General features: G+C 37.2%; 3 protein-coding genes and 1 non-coding gene across 10 annotated transcripts in view; all 4 read right to left on the bottom strand.

The window, feature by feature from the left end:
• The window catches only part of LOC108900882 (mitochondrial ribosomal protein L28), a 44566-nt gene that overhangs the window by 10456 nt on the left and 12247 nt on the right, over nucleotides 1-21863 (bottom strand). The window contains exon 1 of one of the 2 annotated variants that reach the window (XM_051078910.1): nucleotides 14589-14714. The exons of the other annotated variant lie outside the window; for it this stretch is intronic. The gene's annotated coding sequence lies outside the window, so the exon portion shown is untranslated. Of the gene's footprint in view, nucleotides 1-14588; nucleotides 14715-21863 lie in introns of those variants that run through there. 2 annotated transcript variants of the gene reach the window in all.
• The window catches only part of LOC108889246 (39S ribosomal protein L28, mitochondrial-like), a 22270-nt gene continuing 12247 nt past the window's right edge, over nucleotides 11841-21863 (bottom strand). The window contains exons 1-6 of one of the 2 annotated variants that reach the window (XM_018685612.2): nucleotides 14589-14720; nucleotides 13706-14015; nucleotides 13012-13164; nucleotides 12794-12928; nucleotides 12544-12630; nucleotides 11841-12325 (exon numbers count right to left, since the gene is read on the bottom strand). In XM_018685612.2, coding sequence (XP_018541128.1) covers nucleotides 12230-12325; nucleotides 12544-12630; nucleotides 12794-12928; nucleotides 13012-13164; nucleotides 13706-13990 — 756 coding nt within the window. In that variant the 5' untranslated portion in view covers nucleotides 13991-14015; nucleotides 14589-14720 and the 3' untranslated portion in view covers nucleotides 11841-12229. Of the gene's footprint in view, nucleotides 12326-12543; nucleotides 12631-12793; nucleotides 12929-13011; nucleotides 13165-13705; nucleotides 14016-14588; nucleotides 14721-21863 lie in introns of those variants that run through there. The other variant, XM_051078912.1, reaches the window with a different exon arrangement.
• Nucleotides 15698-15784, bottom strand: trnastop-uca (transfer RNA opal suppressor (anticodon UCA)). Its single transcript has one exon. It is a non-coding gene; the product is annotated as a tRNA-Sec (tRNA).
• Nucleotides 16977-21863, bottom strand: part of LOC108889245 (uncharacterized) — a 24604-nt gene continuing 19717 nt past the window's right edge. The window contains exons 2-7 of one of the 5 annotated variants that reach the window (XM_051078909.1): nucleotides 20718-20888; nucleotides 20191-20589; nucleotides 19014-19319; nucleotides 18369-18625; nucleotides 18051-18238; nucleotides 16977-17506 (exon numbers count right to left, since the gene is read on the bottom strand). In XM_051078909.1, the coding sequence (XP_050934866.1) occupies nucleotides 17194-17506; nucleotides 18051-18238; nucleotides 18369-18625; nucleotides 19014-19319; nucleotides 20191-20589; nucleotides 20718-20880 (1626 nt within the window). In that variant the 5' untranslated portion in view covers nucleotides 20881-20888 and the 3' untranslated portion in view covers nucleotides 16977-17193. The remainder of the gene's footprint in view (nucleotides 17507-18050; nucleotides 18239-18368; nucleotides 18626-19013; nucleotides 19320-20190; nucleotides 20590-20717; nucleotides 20889-21863) is intronic. The other 4 variants (XM_051078905.1, XM_051078906.1, XM_051078907.1 and 1 more) reach the window with 4 other exon arrangements.

The following is a 21863-nucleotide window of genomic DNA, read 5'->3' as shown; positions in this document are numbered from 1 at the left end:
TATTATGACATTTTTTAACCATTTCCGATGACATACTATACTATGACATTTTTCTCACACTTTCTCATGCCTTACTATACTATGACATTTTTGGACCATTTCAGACGCCATACTTTACTATGACATTTTTCTCACATTTTTTTTGCCTTACTGTACTATGACATTTTTAAACCATTTTTGATGCCATGCTATACTATGACATTTTTTTATGCCTTACTGTACTATGACATTTTTTAATCGTTTCCGACGCCATACTATACTATGACAGTTTTGGAACATTTTTGACATTTTACTATACTATGACATTTTTCTCACATTTTCTCATGCCTTACTATACTATGACATTTTTTTATGTCTTACTATACTATGACATTTTTTAATCATTTCCGATGCCATACTATACTACGACATTTTTTAATCATTTCCGACGCCATGCTATACTATGACATTTTTTGATGGTTTTTGACATCTTACTATACTATGACATTTTTCAAACATTTTTTTCATGCCTTACTATACTATGACATTTTTGGACCATTTCAGACGCCATACTTTACTATGACATTTTTCTCACATTTTTTTTGCCTTACTGTACTATGACATTTTTAAATCATTTTTGATGCCATGCTATACTATGACATTTTTTTATGCCTTACTGTACTATGACATTTTTTAATCGTTTCCGATGCCATACTATACTATGACAGTTTTGGAACATTTTTGACATTTTACTATACTATGACATTTTTTCTCACATTTTCTCATGCCTTACTATACTATGACATTTTTTTATGTCTTACTATACTATGACATTTTTTAATCATTTCCGATGCCATACTATACTACGACATTTTTTAATCATTTCCGACGCCATGCTATACTATGACATTTTTTGATGGTTTTAGACATCTTACTATACTATGGCATGTTCTGATGGGTTTTGACGCCGTACTATATTATGACTTTTTATGATGGTTTTTAATGCCTTACTGTACTATGACATTTTTGGACCATTTTTGACAACATACTATATTATACTATACTATGACATTTTTTTATGTCTTACTGTACTATGACATTTTTTAATCATTTCCGATGCCATACTATACTATGACATTGTTTGATGGTTTTTGACATCTTACTATACTATGACATTTTTCTCACATTTTTTCATGTCTTACTATACTATGACATTTTTTAACCATTTCAGACATCATACTTTACTATGACATTTTTCTCACATTTTTTTTTGCCTTACTGTACTATGACATTTTTTAACCATTTTTGACGCCATGCTATACTATGACATTTTTTTTATGCCTTATTGTACTATGACATTTTATGATGATTTTTGACATCTTACTATAATATGACATTTTTCTCACATTTTTTCATTCCTTACTATGATATGACATTTTTGGACCATTTTTGACAACATATTATATTATGACATTTTATGATGGTTTTTGATGCCTTAATATACTATGACATTTTTCTCACATTTTTCATGCCTTACTATACTATGACATTTTTTAACCATTTCAGATGCCATACTTTACTATGACATTTTTCTCTTATTTTTTTTGCCTTACTGTACTATGACATTTTTTAACCATTTTTGACGCCATGCTATACTATGACATTTTTTTATGCCTTATTGTACTATGACATTTTTTAATAATTTCTGACGCCATACTATACTATGACAGTTTTGGAACATTTTTGACATTTTACTATACTATGACATTTTTGGACCATTTCTGATGTCATACCATACTATGACATTTTTCTCACATTTTTTCATGCCTTACTGTACTATGACATTTTTTAACCATTTCAGACGCCATACCATACTATGACATTTTTCTCACATTTATTTATGCCTTACTATGATATGACATTTTTGGACCATTTCTGACATTATACTATACTATGACATTTTTTTATGTCTTACTGTACTATGACATTTTTTAATCATTTCCGATGCCATACTATACTATGACATTTTTTGATGGTTTTTGACATCTTACTATACTATGGCATTTTTCTCACATTTTTTCATGCCTCACTATGATATGACATTTTTGGACCATTTTGACACCATGCTATATTATGACATTTTTTAACCATTTCCGATGACATACTATACTATGACATTTTTCTCACACTTTCTCATGCCTTACTATACTATGACATTTTTGGACCATTTTTGACAACATATTATATTATACTATGACATTTTTTAATCATTTCCGATGCCATACTATACTATGACAGTTTTGGAACATTTTTGACTTTTTACTATACTATCACATTTTTGGACCATTTCTGATGTCATACCATACTATGACATTTTTCTCACATTTTTTCATGCCTTTCATGCCTATGACATTTTTTAACCATTTCAGACGCCATACTTTACTATGACATTTTTCTCACATTTTTTTTGCCTTACTGTACTATGACATTTTTTAACCATTTTTGATGCCATGCTATACTATGACATTTTTTTAAGCCTTACTGTACTATGACATTTTTTAATCGTTTCCGACGCCATACTATACTATGACAGTTTTGGAACATTTTTGACATTTTACTATACTATGACATTTTTCTCACATTTTCTCATGCCTTACTATACTATGACATTTTTTTATGTCTTACTATACTATGACATTTTTTAATCATTTCCGATGCCATACTATACTATGACATTTTTTAATCATTTCCGACGCCATGCTATACTATGACATTTTTTGATGGTTTTAGACATCTTACTATACTATGGCATGTTCTGATGGGTTTTGACGCCATACTATATTATGACTTTTTATGATGGTTTTTAATGCCTTACTGTACTATGACATTTTTGGACCATTTTTGACACCTTACTGTACTATGACATTTTTTGATGCAATATTATACTATGAATTTTTTTTATAGTTTTTGACATCTTACTATACTATGGCATTTTTCTCACATTTTTTCATGCTTTACTATACTATGACATTTCTTAACCATTTCCGACACCTTACTTTACTATGATATTTTTGGACCACTTTCTCATGCCTTACTATACTATGACATTTTTGGACCATTTTTGACAACATACTATATTATGACGTTTTTTGATGGTTTTTGACATCTTACTATACTATGACATTTTTCTTGCATTTTCTCATGCCTTACTATACTATGACATTTTTGGACCATTTCTGAAGCCATACTATACTATGACATTTTTCTCACATTTTTTCATGCCTTACTATGATATGACATTTTTGGACCATTTTTGACAACATACTATATTATGACATTTTTTTTATGCCTTACTGTACTATGACATTTCTTAACTATTTTTGACGCCATGCTATACTATGACATTTTTTCATGCCTTACTGTACTATGACATTTTATGATGGTTTTTGACATCTTACTATACTATGACATTTTTCTCACATTTTTTCATTCCTTACTATGATATGACATTTTTGGACCATTTTTGACAACATATTATATTATGACATTTTATGATGGTTTTTGATGCCTTAATATACTATGACATTTTTCTCACATTTTTTCATGCCTTACTATACTATGACATTTTTTAACCATTTCAGATGCCATACTTTACTATGACATTTTTCTCTTATTTTTTTTGCCTTACTGTACTATGACATTTTTTAACCATTTTTGATGCCATGCTATACTATAACAGTTTTGGAACATTTTTGACATTTTACTATACTATGACATTTTTCTCACATTTTCTCATGCCTTACTATACTATGACATTTTTTGTGCCTTACTGTATTATGACATTTTTTAATCATTTCCGACGCCATACTATACTATGACAGTTTTGGACCATTTTTGACAACATACTATATTATGACATTTTTTGTGCCTTACTATACTATGACATTTTTTAACCATTTCAGACGCCATACTTTACTATGACATTTTTCTCACATTTTTTTATGCCTTACTATGATATGACATTTTTGGACCATTTCTGACATTATACTATACTATGACATTTTTTTATGCCTTACTGTACTATGACATTTTTTAACCATTTTTGACGCCATGCTATACTATGACATTGTTTTATGCCTTACTGTACTATGACATTTTTTAATAATTTCCGACGCCATACTATACTATGACAGTTTTGGAACATTTTTGACATTTTACTATACTATCACATTTTTCTCGCAATTTCTCATTCCTTACTGTACTATGACATTTTTGGACCATTTTTGACAACATACTATATTATGACATTTTATGATGGTTTTTGATGCCTTAATATACTATGACATTTTTCTCACATTTTTTCATGCCTTACTATACTATGATATTTTTGGACCATTTCTGAAGCCATACTAAACTATGACATTTTTTTTTATACCGTACTGTACTATGACATTTTTTTAACCATTTTTTATGCTGTACTAAACAGTGCTCTATGTTGGACAGTTGATGTAAAGTGGTTTGTGAATTACCTGGAGGCCTCTGTCTTGGTCCGAAAGAACTTGAAAGACTCTCTGTGATCTTGGACTACATCTCTGTGATCGTGGACTACGTCTCTGTGATCGCGGACAATGTCTCTGAGATTATGGACAATGTCTCTGCGATCATGGACTATGTCTTTGTGATCGTGGACGATGTCTCTGAGATCATAGACGGTGTCTCTGTGGTCATTGACAATGTCCCTGATCGCGGGCAATGCCGTCAAATCGGTGACCCCCGTCTCCGCCGATTCTATCGCAAGGTCTCTACGAAGCATGGACAATGTCTCTGATCACGGACAACGTCTCTCTCATCTTTGACAAGGTCTCTGCGATCATGGACAATGTCTCTGATCGTGGACGATGTCTCCCTCATCCTCAACAATGTCTCTCCGATCATGGACCATGTCTCTGCGATTGTGGACAATGTTGTGGACGAAGTGGTGACACCTGGAGGAAATCGAAGAGAAACAGACAAAGGAAAATGATCAATACACTACTACCTATTCCTCATCAACAATTTTACCATGAAAACACAGATATATATTCAACATTACAGCTGAACCTGAACATTTAACATTTTCTGCCCATTTCTGACGCCTTACTGTATTATATCATTTTTTCACACCTTACTATACTATGACATTTCTTGATGGCTTTTGACGCCTTACTATACTATGACATTTTTCTCACCTTTTTTCATGCCTTACTATACTATGACATTTTTGGACCATTTCTGAAGCCATACTATACTATGACATTTTTTTTATACCTTACTGTACTATGACTTTTTGTTTAACCATTTTTGATGCTGTACTAAACAGTGCTCTATGTTGGACAGTTGATGTAAAGTGGTTTGTGAATTACCTGGAGGCCTCTGTCTTAGTCTGAAAGAACTTGAAAGACTCTCTGTGATCTTGGACTACATCTCTGTGATCGTGGACTACGTCTCTGTGATCGCGGACAATGTCTCTGAGATTATGGACAATGTCTCTGCGATCATGGACTATGTCTTTGTGATCGTGGACGATGTCTCTGAGATCATAGACGTTGTCTCTGTGGTCATTGACAATGTCCCTGATCGCGGGCAATGCCGTCAAATCAGTGACCCCCGTCTCCGCCGATTCTATCGCAAGGTCTCTACGAAGCATGGACAATGTCTCTGATCACGGACAACGTCTCTCTCATCTTTGACAAGGTCTCTGCGATCATGGACAATGTCTCTGATCGTGGACGATGTCTCCCTCATCCTCAACAATGTCTCTCCGATCATGGACCATGTCTCTGCGATTGTGGACGATGTTGTGGACGAAGTGGTGACACCTGGAGGAAATCAAAGAGAAACAGACACAGGAAAATGATCAATACACTACTACCTATTCCTCATCAACAATTTAACCATGAAAACACAGATATATATTCAACATTACAGCTGAACCTGAACATTTAACATTTTCTGCCCATTTCTGACACCTTACTGTATTATATCATTTTTTCAAACCTTACTATACTATGACATTTCTTGATGGCTTTTGACGCCTTACTATATTATGGCATTTTTCTCACCTTTTTTCATGCCTTACTATACTATGACATTTTTTCATGGTTTTTGACATCTTATTATACTATGAAATTTTTCTCACAGTTTTTCATGCCTTACTATACTATGACATTTTTGGACCATTTCTGAAGCCATACTATACTATGACATTTTTTTTATACCTTACTGTACTATGACATTTTTTTTTAACCATTTTTGATGCTGTACTAAACAGTGCTCTATGTTGGACAGTTGATGTAAAGTGGTTTGTGAATTACCTGGAGGCCTCTGTCTTGGTCTGAAAGAACTTGAAAGACTCTCTGTGATCTTGGACTACATCTCTGTGATCGTGGACTACGTCTCTGTGATCGCGGACAGTGTCTCTGAGATTATGGACAATGTCTCTGCGATCATGGACTATGTCTTTGTGATCGTGGACGATGTCTCTGAGATCATAGACGGTGTCTCTGTGGTCATTGACAATGTCCCTGATCGCGGGCAATGCCGTCAAATCGGTGACCCCCGTCTCCGCCGATTCTATCGCAAGGTCTCTACGAAGCATGGACAATGTCTCTGATCACGGACAACGTCTCTCTCATCTTTGACAAGGTCTCTGCGATCATGGACAATGTCTCTGATCGTGGACGATGTCTCCCTCATCCTCAACAATGTCTCTCCGATCATGGACCATGTCTCTGCGATTGTGGACGATGTTGTGGACGAAGTGGTGACACCTGGAGGAAATCAAAGAGAAACAGACACAGGAAAATGATCAATACACTACTACCTATTCCTCATCAACAATTTAACCATGAAAACACAGATATATATTCAACATTACAGCTGAACCTGAACATTTAACATTTTCTGCCCATTTCTGACACCTTACTGTATTATATCATTTTTTCAAACCTTACTATACTATGACATTTCTTGATGGCTTTTGACGCCTTACTATATTATGGCATTTTTCTCACCTTTTTTCATGCCTTACTATACTATGACATTTTTTCATGGTTTTTGACATCTTATTATACTATGAAATTTTTCTCACAGTTTTTCATGCCTTACTATACTATGACATTTTTGGACCATTTCTGAAGCCATACTATACTATGACATTTTTTTTATACCTTACTGTACTATGACATTTTTTTTAACCATTTTTGATGCTGTACTAAACAGTGCTCTATGTTGGACAGTTGATGTAAAGTGGTTTGTGAATTACCTGGAGGCCTCTGTCTTGGTCTGAAAGAACTTGAAAGACTCTCTGTGATCTTGGACTACATCTCTGTGATCGTGGACTACGTCTCTGTGATCGCGGACAGTGTCTCTGAGATTATGGACAATGTCTCTGCGATCATGGACTATGTCTTTGTGATCGTGGACGATGTCTCTGAGATCATAGACGGTGTCTCTGTGGTCATTGACAATGTCCCTGATCGCGGGCAATGCCGTCAAATCGGTGACCCCCGTCTCCGCCGATTCTATCGCAAGGTCTCTACGAAGCATGGACAATGTCTCTGATCACGGACAACGTCTCTCTCATCTTTGACAAGGTCTCTGCGATCATGGACAATGTCTCTGATCGTGGACGATGTCTCCCCCATCCTCAACAATGTCTCTCCGATCGTGGACCATGTCTCTGCGATTGTGGACGATGTTGTGGACGAAGTGGTGACACCTGGAGGAAATCAAAGAGAAACAGACACAGGAAAATGATCAATACACTACTACCTATTCCTCATCAACAATTTAACCATGAAAACACAGATATATATTCAACATTACAGCTGAACCTGAACATTTAACATTTTCTGCCCATTTCTGACGCCTTACTGTATTATATCATTTTTTCACACCTTACTATACTATGACATTTCTTGATGGCTTTTGACGCCTTGTTATACTATGACATTTTTTTTATGGTTTTTAACATCTTACTATACTATGACATTTTTTTATGCCTTACTGTACTATGACATTTTTTAACAATTTCCGACACCATATTATACTTACTACTACTATACTATATTTTTTGATGGTTTTTGACGCCTTACTGACATTTATGACATTTTTTGATGTTTTCTGACGCCATATTATACTATAACATGTTTCTCACATTTTTTCATGCCTTACTATGCTATGACATTTTTGGACCATTTTTGATGCCATACTATACTATGACATTTTTTGATGCCATACTATACTATGACATTTTTTGATGCCTTATTATACTATGGCATTTTTGTGATGCCTATGGTATTTTTGATATACCATGTCATTTTTTTTTTCACATTTCTGATGCTTTACAACACTGTGATGTCTTTTGACATTTTTGACCAGATGCTATACTACAACATTTCCTTTTGTCTTAATATAACAGGACATTTTTACTTCTGTTTTGGATTATTATTACTTCTGAATTGCTTTCATATTACAGATTACTATTACCTCTAATATTAGCTTACTTTAACCATTACATTTTACTTTTCTTGTTACATATTTTTGATTTACAGATAATGTTTACTGTTTCCAACTACATATAGTGACAGACTGACTCTCATGTTTTACTTCTAATATTACTAACTACTTTTACATTAATACAGATTACTTATACATTAGTTTTTATCTTGCAGATTATTTCTATTATTACACTTTTATGATATACTGAATACTGCACATAAACAATTTAATGTCAGTGCTCTGTAAAGCTGTTTGTGAATTACCTGGAGACTTATGTCCTGGTCTCAAACAACTTGTATGAAGACGATGTCTCTCTGATTGTGGACAATGTCTCTCTGTGATCGTGGGCTACGTCTCTGTGATTGCCTACAATGTCTCTGAGATTATGGACAAAGTCGCTGTGGTCATTGACAACGTCTCTGATCGCGGACGATGCTGTCGAATCGGGGAATTCCATCAACTGCGATTCTCGCACGTCTCTGCGAGTCATGGACAATGTCTCTGATCGTGGACAAAACCCCCCTCATCCTCAACAATGTCTCTCCGATCATGGACCATGTCTCTGTGATCGTGGACGACGTCTCAGCGATTGTGGACGATGTTGTGGATGAAGTGGAAACACCTGGAGGAAATCAAAGAGAAAATGATCAGTACACTACTACCTGTGAAGCTACACAGATACACACAGACACAGAGGGAGAGAGCCCAGGGAATAAAGAGATTAGATGTAGAAAATGCTCAAATTGATTAGACTGAGAAATCCTGAGAAGCTTTTATCAAGCACCAAAAAACAATAAAACAAAAAATGTTGACAAAACACATAGGCTTCAACTTCACCTGCGTTTGGAGCAGAGTCCATTAGGCCCAGTGCTCAAGTTGTGTGTGGCCACTTCCTCTATGGTAAATGTAACTTATGTGGCAATGTTTTTGTAGCCAGAGTTATTTTTATTTATTTATTTTTTTTAAAGACAGCGTTTTGCATGGTGCAATTTTGTCCACTCTCTTTTCTCCTTAATAGTTGATTTGTTTTCATTGTTTGAATTGTGCTTGTTTATGTTGTAATGTAGTAAGAAAGCAAATTAGTCCATATTGTAGTAAGTAAGTAAGTAATGTAATATCTAATAGTTATTTTAACTTTAAAAAACAAAAAACAGCAACAAAAAAACAGAAACAACAACAACAAAATTCAACTGTGTGTTTTTCCAACTTTTTCCGCCTGGGGTCTCTAGGGCGCCTATGTGTATTCATGTTATTTGCATCCTTATCTCTCCTCACTCCTCTAATTTGCCTCCCACCAGGTTGCTGAGGGGGGTATGGTGACAAGCATCGGGTCATAACTCTGACTAACACACCTCACTCCGTTAAGTATGTTTTTTGGTTATTGTTTCAGTAATAAACTTGTATGTCTTTCAGTTTTAAAACAGTGTCTCTCCACATCTTGTCCATGTGAGGCGACATTCTTTCAACATACAAGAATTGCAATACTCAGCATCCAAAATGTGAAGCTGTGTCTGGATGTAGTAAGTAATCTGGACCAAAGTAGTAAAATGACACCAATAGTGTGGCTAAAAATCTATTTGGTTTTCCAGTCTGTGATGATCAAGGATCAAAGACAACTTTTTTTTTTATAACTGTGTCCCTTTCGAAGTTTAATACACCTGACAGTAAACATTACATAATATAAAAACAATATTTGGCCAAAGGTGGACTGGAGAGGAGACTGATAAGGAGGCATCTGTCATAATAAATATTTATACAAGTAATGACATTCAGTGCTGGGCAAGAAAAGATATGGAACAAGAGAGAGCAGCTGCAGCCATGATCAATGTCAACCTCTACTGACACCTCTACCCCTTCTCAATTCAAAGTTATTGGCAAAGGATTTATTGGGAAAATGTAACACATACAGTTTCAGAAAAACTAGTCAGATTTAATAACAGTTGATCTTCATGACCTGGTTTTGAATTTTTAAGAAATGGGGTTTGACATCTTCAAATTTTAATCTTTATTTAGCTCAGTGGAGTGAAGATGAGCCAGCCAGATGTTCCTCTATGATCTGTCTGTCAAAAAAGGAAAAAAATCACCATATTTGGCACTTGGTCTGTCAGTTTCAGAGTTTGTTTGTGTTCATATGTACGAATTTGATCATGTGCACAATATGAAAGGGAAATTCCAAGCTGTGATTGTATCTATATATGGAATGAATCTGTCTGTTTACAGGTGCCAGGTATCATTTTTGTTCTCCGTTGCCTAAGTTACACACCCACGGGAGTCCCCAGCTCAGTAGGGACTCCCCATCTTACCATAATAGCATGCTGCAACCACAAGTGACAAAACACCAATACAACTGACACAGATCAGACCAGAGGTGCTGAAAGCGAAACCAGGCGAGAAACGGCTTTTTATGTTTTCATAAACCTCCGTCTTTTTCCTCCCATTTGTCAACAGGAGTACCATATAAGGATCTTTACTTCATTTGGGCAGATGTGTGGTTTATTATGACGCCATTTGTTTTTATGATGGCACCACTCATTATCTCTAACAAGGAAATGGTGACAAATACATACATTTTGAAGACTGTAGAGATACAAGACATTTACTGGCTGTTTGGGTGTTGACGTGGCGTCATAAGGTTTCATGGATGAGCTTGATTTATTTCTGAAGTTCATTGGATGTCACTTGATTTATAATAAAGACTCATTTGGCTCCATCATCTCTCTTCTCTTAAATGGCGATGTTTATATTCTTTTCATTTAAAGCATTTTGGCTCCATCTGGTGGGCAAACACTAACAAAACAAGTTCTGATTTCACATCCTCACAGTGGTTGCATAACACATATTCAGCTTGTTCTTTAGAAGCTTGGGAAATACACTTATTCATTTTATTGTAGAGAGCTGATGAAAGTTACACAATGTAAAAGTACTCCATTACCAGTATAAAAATGTTATCAGCAAAATTTACTTCAAGTATCAAAAGTACATATTATGCAGTGGAACGGTTCCTTTCAGTTATATTCTTGCATACTGCATAATATTATGCTGCAACTAACGATTATTTTCACTAGTGATCGATCTGCCAATTGTTTTCTTAATAAATCAACTGTTTGATATATAAGATGAAAGAAAAGAGTGAAAAGTGTCTCAAAGATTCCTAAAGCCCAAATTGTTAAATTGTTGGCAAATTTTTGTCACCAATGAGCATACATGCTGAGCTAAGCTAATGAGCTGCTGTGTCCAGCTCCATATTCACAGCACATGAATTATAGACTTGAACTGAACTGCTTTAACAATGACTGGACAACAGATGAGCAGAAACAAGGTTAAAGAAAGTAGGGATTATTTTATTTTTGGATATCCCACACAAGAACCTTATATCTCAGCTGGTTGGAGGGTATTTACACTGATGGAGGCTTTTCCCTTATTTCCTAAATGCCTCATGCATGGGTCTTAAATGCAAGGGAAAAAAGAGAACTGAAATAAATAAGCATTAATCCAACATGACCTCATCCTCTGTGTCGCTCTCAGATGGAAACAAAGGTGGAAACTGCAGGAAGTTCTCCCAGGTGTGCACTCAGTACGAAAGATGTTTCAGAAGCAGAAACTTGGTGACTCAAAATCCCACCACCATCTGGAGAAGCTTGACAGTTCAACCTACTCAATTTTTCAGTCTGAAAAGCTGCATCTGTCCCACTTAGATGGTTGTGTGTGGTCACTTCTTCTCCATGACGTGTGGCTCTGTGAGTTTTTGGGCATTCAGCTCTTCCACCAGCTGGTCCACACAGACCTTAAACAGAGGCTCAGGCTCCTAGAAGACAAGAGTCAGAGCAAAACAGGGTCAGAATGCACAGAACACACAATGTATATGGTGTTATGATTACAAAAAGAAAGCATTTCAGCCTGAAACGTGTTTTTTAGCATCTTTCAAGAATCTCTGATCTGGGTAAGGTGGGATAGAGAGGGAAAAGTTCTGAATTCTAGGTTGTTGAATGAAATTCAGGCAGTCCTGTTTGAGGACAGTGTTACCTTGTGCTCCAGCTGCCTTTGTTTCTCCATAGCCTCCTCCAGACTCAGACCGACCCACTCTGCCTCCTCCTCTGGAATCTCAAACTGCTGCTCACACAGACAGAAATACAAGAACATGTAATTATTTTTAAATCACAGCTCCAGCTTCTGTGCATTAATTAGAAAACACCAAGGTGAGTTGTAACTGCTGTGCCAGAAACCACTCAACACATTCAGAACCAACAAGAAGACTAAAACACATCTGACTGACCTTGTATTTGTTGTAGACCTTCTCTCTCTTGACAGGGTCGTTGGGGTAAAGCTCTGAGTTTCTGCGTGCCAGGCGAAGCAACATGGCCCTCTTCAGGTCCATGCCCAGCTTGGAGTTCAGGTCTTCCTTCGGTGTCTAACAGGAGATGGACAATGGAGTCATATAAAAAGCCCTTTGGAAAATGTCACTTTGTTAAACAGGAGGTAGCATTGCCTTACTTTGAGAATGTAAAAGTCAAAGCCATAGACGGCATCAATGAGGTCCAGAGTTCGGGCTGTGACGGAGATGGTGAACTTGTGATCGAGGATTTCACTGTACAGTTGTCTTTTAAACAGCTGCGGTTTCCAGACCTTCCTCAGACGTGTGGACATCTACGGGAAGAGACAATTCAGAGATCAGTGAGACAGTATGATGTCTGGAGCTAAATGTGTCAAAAAAATAAAAGAAATAAAGTGCCATAAATCCATATTGTTTTTTGAACTTTAATTTTTACTTCACTTTTTCAATCATAGTTTCATTTAGTCACTGATTACAGTTTGTAATTTGGACTTTTGTGCGGAGCTGATTGTAAAAATTACACAAATAAAAAAAGATGAAATGAAAATACATTTTTTGAGTTTTCCTTTGGAGAGTATGCACTCAAAATACCACATTAAATTGTAATGTATCACTAGAATAATCAGAATATTGCATGTCCTAAAGGTAGTGATATGGATTGAGTATGGTTCAAGTAAACTGTAGATTATTTCTCAATTAGCCATTTAATAATTTGTTGTATATATTGTCTGAAAGTGGTGATAAATGCCTGTAATAATTGGCCATGGCTCAAATGTGTTGTTTTTTACAACCAAGAGTCAAAAATCCAAAGATTCAGTTCACTATCATATATGACAAAAGGGCATCAAATCTCACTTTGTCATTTTTGGCATATCTGTAGCCTCTTATCCATCCCTCTCCACCCCACAGACCGTTCTGGGACTCTGGAGGGTAGTAGATGGGGATTGGGACATCCTGCACTCGTTCCTTCTGCCCGGTCTTCGGGTTGGCTCGGTACTGGACTCCCAGGGGTCTCCAGTGGACAGGGGTGGGCTCCTTCGACTCAAGAGACTTGAGGTAGTGTTTGGGGAGACGAGTGTAGATGCCCTCCTTTAGCTTCATGGCTTCCCAGACTTTGTGGGAGTATTTAAGAAGAGGCATGATGGACTGTCTTTCTAAGTCAAATCTGGAAGACAGAATAGAGAGGAGATGAAACATCATCACACTGGTTGTGGGTCAAATGCAACATTTATTTAAACATTTGACTGGTAGCATAGTAGTTCTTCCATTTTTCTTCCACTTGCAGACAACCGAAAAATTAAAGATCATCCAGAGCTGAAACTGAGAGCCCTTTCTGTGCTTGAACAAAATTCATAGACTCATTATCTCATTAACAAACTTAGCAGACAAAAAACAATCAATCCAATTTTGATATTAAGTTGTTCTACTCATTTGTTTGGCAAGATTTCTGGTCACTGTCTGGACCACATCAGTCCAGGTCTCGATAGAAACCCACTCTACCTAGACTTGGTGGTGGTTATTGGTGGAGATGGGTCTTTTCTAAAACGAATTTATTATTACTAATTTATTGATTTTCAGGGCCTAAAAGCCACAGGTGAGTAACTTCGATACCGTTTCACGTTAGCAGGACACTGACTGACACAGGCCAACAACACAAGACTAACTCGGTTTATTTGACCATACAAGGTCTCTACGAGTCTGATATAAGGACAGGAATAAGTGCAAAAGTCTGTCTTACCAGGTGACAAGAAAAAAATGACCTACATCCACCAAAATATAAGTTTTTAATCCACGTTACTGCTAAATCAAACGAGCAAGGACAACATGAGTCCTTCGCTGCACCCGGTTTCCGCCTGTGATCGGCCCGCCCACACCGAGGAGGGACGTGATTGGATGTTGAAGAGGAAATTCTCGAAGATGATTGGCTTGTCAAGCAATAACTTTTTCATTCCGGGTACACCGGAAGTAGAAAATGCATCGCTGCTATTTACAATTCATTGTATGTTTTTATTTTAATTACTTGTGCGACAAAGTAAAAAGTCCTTTTAGTTAAACATGTTAATGGCTAAATGTTCTCCACTTAAATTAAAAGTATCTATTATGCAGAAAGGCCCCTTTCAGAGTGTTATATTATTATGTTACATTATGAGGTATACATTATGTGAGCAGTATTTTAATGTTGCTTATGAAGATGCAGCTTATTTTACCAGCTTTATATAATGTTGGATAGCTTAACTTGTGATAATATTTGGTAACACAGCCACGGTTTAATAATAATCATCATATATGTTTACTGACATGTTATAATTATATTTATCATATTATACAATTAATTCATTGTTTATTTAACAGGTACACTGCACAATATATCAATTTTTACCAGATATTGGAAAAACTCTTTTCATCCGTAGTCTCTGAGCGGAGCCCACCAGTGAAGCGCAGGTTGTAGAAATAAAACATAGCGGTCAGTTGCAGTAATTTAAAACCTTACTATTTGAAAGTAAACTAAATCCACTCAAGATAAAACTGAAGAAAGAAAATGTGACGCTTCTTTTTAATGAATGGACCTTTATTGTGAAATACAAGGTTAAAGCTCGACGGGAAGTTGACTCGTGAAATTCTAACTGTAAAACTGAAATGAAAAATTAACCGAATAAAGATCATGTAATTACTATTTTTAAACTTAAGGAAGTTTGGCATGAGCACGTATATATATATATATATATATATATATATATATATATATAACTCTTGCTTCATATGATTCTGATACGTCACGACGATTTCAATCGATGTTCTCGATAAACACACATTAACAAATTACTAAAGTTTATCGTTACAGTTTATCGCCCGAAAGGTGGAATTGAACCACTCTGCCGCTAAGCAGCTACAGGTTTGAAGCCTGCACCCCGGACCACCGAGGCTCATCCGGGCATTTGAAGTTTGCCTTCCACGTCTATATATACTTCCTACTACTCATACCTATCTCAGTCAGGGTGTCAGCAAAAAATGACATTGGCGTTAGTGCATGTTTAGCAAAGAGAGATTGTGTATATATATAAAAACACTTACTAGATACTCCACAGTGATATTTACGTCGAATAAACACAAAAGGGGAGATGTAGTTGAGTCTGTGCTGTTTTATGCAAAGTATAGGCCTTTTGATTGGCTGTGTGGACTTAAAAAGGCGGAGCCAAAATGCCTCATCCCAGGTAAGAGTTACTGTATGTTGAGGACTACAAATAAACACAAATCCATATTGGTATGTCATGGTAGGAAAGGCACAGGTGTAACTGAGGACATTAATAATGACTGCATCCCACTTAAGTGTGCCATTTATTGTTCATGTTTAAAGTTCTAATACCATACTGTAAACACACTCCATTACAAGTAAAAGACCTGCATTGAAAATGTCACTTCAGCAAAAGTATTTCAGTATACTCATCATTAAAGTAGTGCTCAGTGCAGAATTATATCTTTATTTATTATTAACAATGCATTTATGTGTATGCAAAATTTTACTGCTGTAGTTGATGTGCAGCTAATTTTCAGCTATTATATATTGGACTGCAACTAGTAATGGAATTAATTTGGTGACTATAGTCTCAATTAAGTAGTCGATTGATTGGTTTGTAAAATGTCAGAAAATGGCGAGAAATGTCAACACTATTACAAAGAGTGAGAGTGTCACCTTCAGATTGCAGATCAGATTTTTTGGGGTCAAACTAACAGTCCAAACCTCAAAATTATTCAGCAATTAAATGTTTACTGTAATTTACAACAAGCAAAATCAGCTTCTCCTCACTTTTGAGATGCTGAAACCATGAGATCTTTGACATTTTTGCATGAGGAAATGACTTTTCTGTTGAACTAACTACTTGACCAATTGACTAACCATTTCAGCTCTAATTTTATACACTGTTGGGATGTTTAATCAGAACAATTCATAATATTTTATAAAGTCTTCATATGTTCTGTGAGTAAAATCTTAATTGTAAAGTAACTGGTAACTACAGCTGAGTATTAACGTGCTTATTGACAAGCATTTGTTGTACAGCCTTTTCCTGCTGTGACACTTCAGTTTCACCATGCAGAATCAAACAGTTTGAAATTAAAAGTGATACACTTAGGTGTTACTATTTATTTTATTTCAGTACAGACATGAGAGAAAATACAAATGGCCCCAACACAAATAAAGCAACACTTCTTTTGATTTTACACAAAAATCTTTGGTGAAGATTATCATGTTAATATCATAAAACTAACACTTCAATATAATGTTCAGGCAGCATTTTCTTTTATTTTCCTCCAATCCACTGTAATTCTTTGGTTAAAACTACTGGTCAGAGGAAGGTATTCTCTATGACAAGTGTCTGAGGCTCTTCCTTTGTTTCCCCAGCTGGTGGTGCCAACAGGCTCCTGGTCTCCTCTCCTGGGGAAGAGCAGCACATGCTCCCAGAACAGGCCTTCCCACAGGAGAGGCTGCAGGTCAAGAGAGGAGGCAGGGAGGGGTCTTCTCTGTGGACAACAGCGGAGGCGTCACCCCCACTTCCTGCAGAGCGACCAGAGCATGAAGCGAACTCTGGTTGAACAGTGCAGCAGCTCACTCCTACACTCTTCAGCACCTTAGTGACCCCCGACATCATATCAGCACACCTGGACATATGTGAAATTATTCTGCATTAATATAATACAGTTTTCAATCTGGGTCAAAACCAGTGTAAGATAAACAGTCAGTAAGCCTTTTTTTCTGTAAGAAAGCTCTAAAACTCACTGTAATCTACTGTGTTCATCTAGTCGATAAAGAACAAGATATCTTTCTCATGAGTTGATGAAGATCAAAAACTGAGCTGAAAGGTAACCTATGAGAGAATAGATCTTTATTGTCACTGTTCCAAAACAATGAAATGCACAGCTGTTTGCTATGATGTTCACTGAGCTTGTTGCTCTAACCCCAAGTGGCCCAAAAAAGAATTATTGCAGGTTTAAATTAAAAAGACATATCTTATTAAACCGGCAGTGATGTGAGAATGTGTTTGTGTGTGCATGGATAAATGAGAGCCTTTTGTAAAGTACTACACAGGTTGAAAACTGTTAATTTAAATGTTGTTTAAATTAAACATCTAGTCGGAGTGGCAACAAAGAGAAGCATCCCTAAAATATAAAAACTACATTGATTGTCAAACTTGTCCATGTTCACCTGTGTGCTGGAAACCCAGCGTGGCAGTGCACATGGACAGTGGCCACCATGAATGACTCAGTTAACTGCCAGACGTGGAGATCGTGCACAGCCTGCACTCCAGGGACACTTGCAATCCTTCGTCCAAGATCAGTCACACAAATGTGTGGTGGTGTAGCCTGTAGCAGCAGCAGTCCATACCTGCACACCTGGAGGGGAAATGTATCAGTGAAACAGGAGAAACAGTGATTTTGGAAAAAAAAAAAAAAGACATTAGAAATCTTCTACAACTTGGTCTTGAAACTAAATGACATATGACATAAACCCACAGAACCCGACCTCTGGTTTAGCTATGGCGATCAGCACAATCACAGCTGGCAGAGTGAGACAGGTATCCAGGTAGTCCAGGATGCTACAGTGTGGGTCGACCAGCAGCATCACCAGGCTGTTGATCAGGACCAGGAGTGGGGTAAAAAGACCCTGAGCGATGAGGAGGAATGACAGGAGGCAGACTGGCCACCGGCTGCTCGGTACAGGGCTCTTAGCGTGATGTGAAGACTTGCAGACTGGGGAGGTTTTAGATGCATTTTTATTGTCTGAAATGGAAGAAAACACATTTCCCCCAGCTTAACTTTGCTGCCATCAAGTGACTTATTTGAAATATGGATGCCGAAATTCATGGTTAATCATTTCTACTATTTTCTCTCTCATATACAAACAATATTTATTTTAACGTAAAAACTCATCCTTGGAGGTGAAAACAGCAATTGGTGAAACCAACACAATGTCCGCTAATGGATTTTGTTTTGTTTAGCCAATAGTTATTTCATATAAAAAAATAATTCTTCCTCCAAAAATATGCCCTATCCATACATATTTGGTCACATATGAAAAAAAAATTGCCATGAATTCATGTTATTTTTCCATGCAGCTTTTTCTGTTCTACACTAAGAGGAGAAAGATGACAATCTAATGCTCTCTTACCACGATGTCCCATGCTGGTATTGTCTTCAAAAATCTCTGTGATGTCTTTTGAATGACTCTCACACTTCCAAATCTTCAGATCTGCAAAACCGCTCACAACATCACAGTCCCAGCTGTCCTGTGGGTCTGCTGCATGCAGGTGGACAGGGGTTTGAGAGTCAGTGTCAGGGAAGCTGGAGGTTCCTGGGTTACAGAGGACAAGTGTCCCGTTGTGGAGCGAGTCGTCCACAGCAGATTGGACATGGCTGACATCATCCTGGACTTGCCCTGGCTCAGCCAGGCCTCTGGTTCCCTCCTTAGCCAAGACTGTGGGAATCGAACAGAGGAATGAAAAACAAACATGGACGCTGTTTAATGTTCCTTACAGCTGAATATACACTTGGAAGCTACTTCAAAGTGAAATCTGTCAGAGCAATATTATCACCTCGACGGGCACACTATTTCTTCTGTAGTAGAGGATTATTATTACATAACACAAGTGTAAGTACATGCTTTAGACTCTGTGGCTTTCCCACCGAGTGACTTAAACCTGATAGAATTTATGCATCTTTATGCATCATTGTGAGCTGCTACAAATTCCACAATGAATTACTTCCAGCCACCAAAATCACAGCAACGAGTCTTAGGCAACGTTAGACTTAAAAAATCTTTTAAGTACACTGGTCATCACACATTAAAGAGACTTAGGCTTTTCTACAAAAATGAATTATAATGTGTTAATTAGTGATCTTTGGATGGAGTCCTGGTAGCTGTTGCCCCATGTCTCCAGTCTTTACGCTAAGCTAAGCTAAGCTAAGCTAACTGGCTGTAGCTTCATATTTAACATATAAACACAAGAACGGGATCATTTCGCATCTACCTCTTGGCAAAAAGGGTGTTTCCCAAAAATGTCAAACTGTTCCTTTAAGGTCAAATCAAGGCTACAAACCCTGATTAAAATAGTAGTTTGTAGTTTGTTACATTGTTAAAAAGCTGTGAATGTGCAGCATTCATACAACCTCCCATGGATTTATTATTATATTATTATTATCATAAGGGGCACCTTATACATTCTTCATCATCCACATTTTTGCCCTGAATGTAAAGTGATACCACATAATGTTGAACTGCATGTTTGTGCATTAGAATATGGACAATCAGCTCACAACGTTAACGTGGAATCTAGAGGTAATGTTACCTTTATGGTTCACCTCAAGGTGAGATTTGGTCTCTGGTTGCCTGCTGGCTCCTGTCATTTCCTCCTGCAGCTGATCCCAGTTTAGCCAAAGCACCAGCATCTTATGGAGCAGACTGACAACTCCGATCACTACAAGCAGCAGGGGGCGCTGTACTAACCGTGGCTCCAGGAAAAAGTTGATGATCATTATTAAGTAAGAGATACTCAGAGAGATCAGGATGAGACTGGAAAGGAAAGCCCCCATAACCTGAATCCTGCTGCTGCCGTAGGAAACACTGCAGTTGAGAGCTGGAGGAGAGACTGTTGGGGGGCAGGAGCCATGAGAGCTAAAGGGCAAGGTTGTGTCATGGTTAGGCCCAGGGGCAGGTGGTTCATCTGGGGTGGATGACCCACCGGTGGCAGCATGGGTGCCAGGTAGAGTTTTGATTGATGACTCTGCAGGCAGGGTGGAAGGAGCTGCAACTGAGGATGAGGGAAGCGCGTGGAGATGCAGGAGAGTCCAAGGAGGAGGGGCCAAGGTTTTATTAATCCTGCAGTTTGAGGAAGAGGAAGAGCCATGCGCATGAGGATGAAGAGCGTGTGGAAACTGTCCACCAGGGTGATGAGGGACTTGCATAACTGACTGATGGTGACCTCACACACCAGCAGCAGGATGGTCACTCCCAGCATGCACCAGTGTAGCACCCTCATACCTGCAACTGAGAGTATAAAGTGCACACAAATTTAATTTACACATTAACCCCACATAAACACAAGAGAACGTGAAGATTCCCAGTCATCCAGGTTAGGGTTATCCTAGAGGGTTTGAATCGAGGGCAACTGGACTTGGCAGTAGATACTTGAAGACATGTTCAGCTCTGACTGAGTGGTGGGGAAACAAAGGTATTTAACCTCTGTGGAGTCGTTATCAAAACATTAATGTTACTTAGTCCCTGGCTTTTGTAATGACAGTCGTCAAAGTTAATGGGGGTCACCTGAGAGTGTTGTTGGTTCGTCATCCTCAGTTGTAAGAGTTTGGAGTGTTGGCTTGAACAAAACAAGACATTTAAAGACTCACACTGGGATCTGGGAAACTCGTGATGGACATTTTCACCATTTTCTGACATTATATAGGACCAACAACTAATCCAGTCATGGCAAGTAAATAACTTGAGTATTTGTTTGTAAAAGTTTTGAAAAGAACTTAAGTAACGTCTCTAAGATATGATTTTGTAATCTGCCTGTAAGCTGTTGTGTAAATGGAATCAGATCCTAACCTTTTCTAAAATTTGTGCTGGGAAGTTGCAGTTTCATCTGTTTCACCCAAGGCCGATGTTTGCTACATGTTCTCACACAGTTCACGCATACCACTGTGTTGTCTTAGCTTATCCAATACTAAGTTACAGAGCACTCATGCATTCAGTCATTTATTTGATATCAGGTTAATAACACAAAACATAATCAACAAATAAATCAGGGTGTATTATTATACAGTAGGTTAAGATAAGATTTATTAATCCTTTGGAGTGATTTGGAGGTAAATAAAGTAACAAAAATTAGCCCCACATTTACCAGCATTACCATATTAATACATCAGTAATTATAATCCAATAATACAACATACAATACTCTGAAATACACCAGTCTGCATAATGAGGACTTTTACTTTTGGTACTTTGGGACTTTTTCTGCAC

Source organism: Lates calcarifer, linkage group LG21 (genome assembly GCF_001640805.2).
Source record: "Lates calcarifer isolate ASB-BC8 linkage group LG21, TLL_Latcal_v3, whole genome shotgun sequence".
NCBI classification, from domain to species: domain Eukaryota; kingdom Metazoa; phylum Chordata; class Actinopteri; family Centropomidae; genus Lates; species Lates calcarifer.
This window is presented reverse-complemented; position numbering and strand designations above follow the sequence as displayed.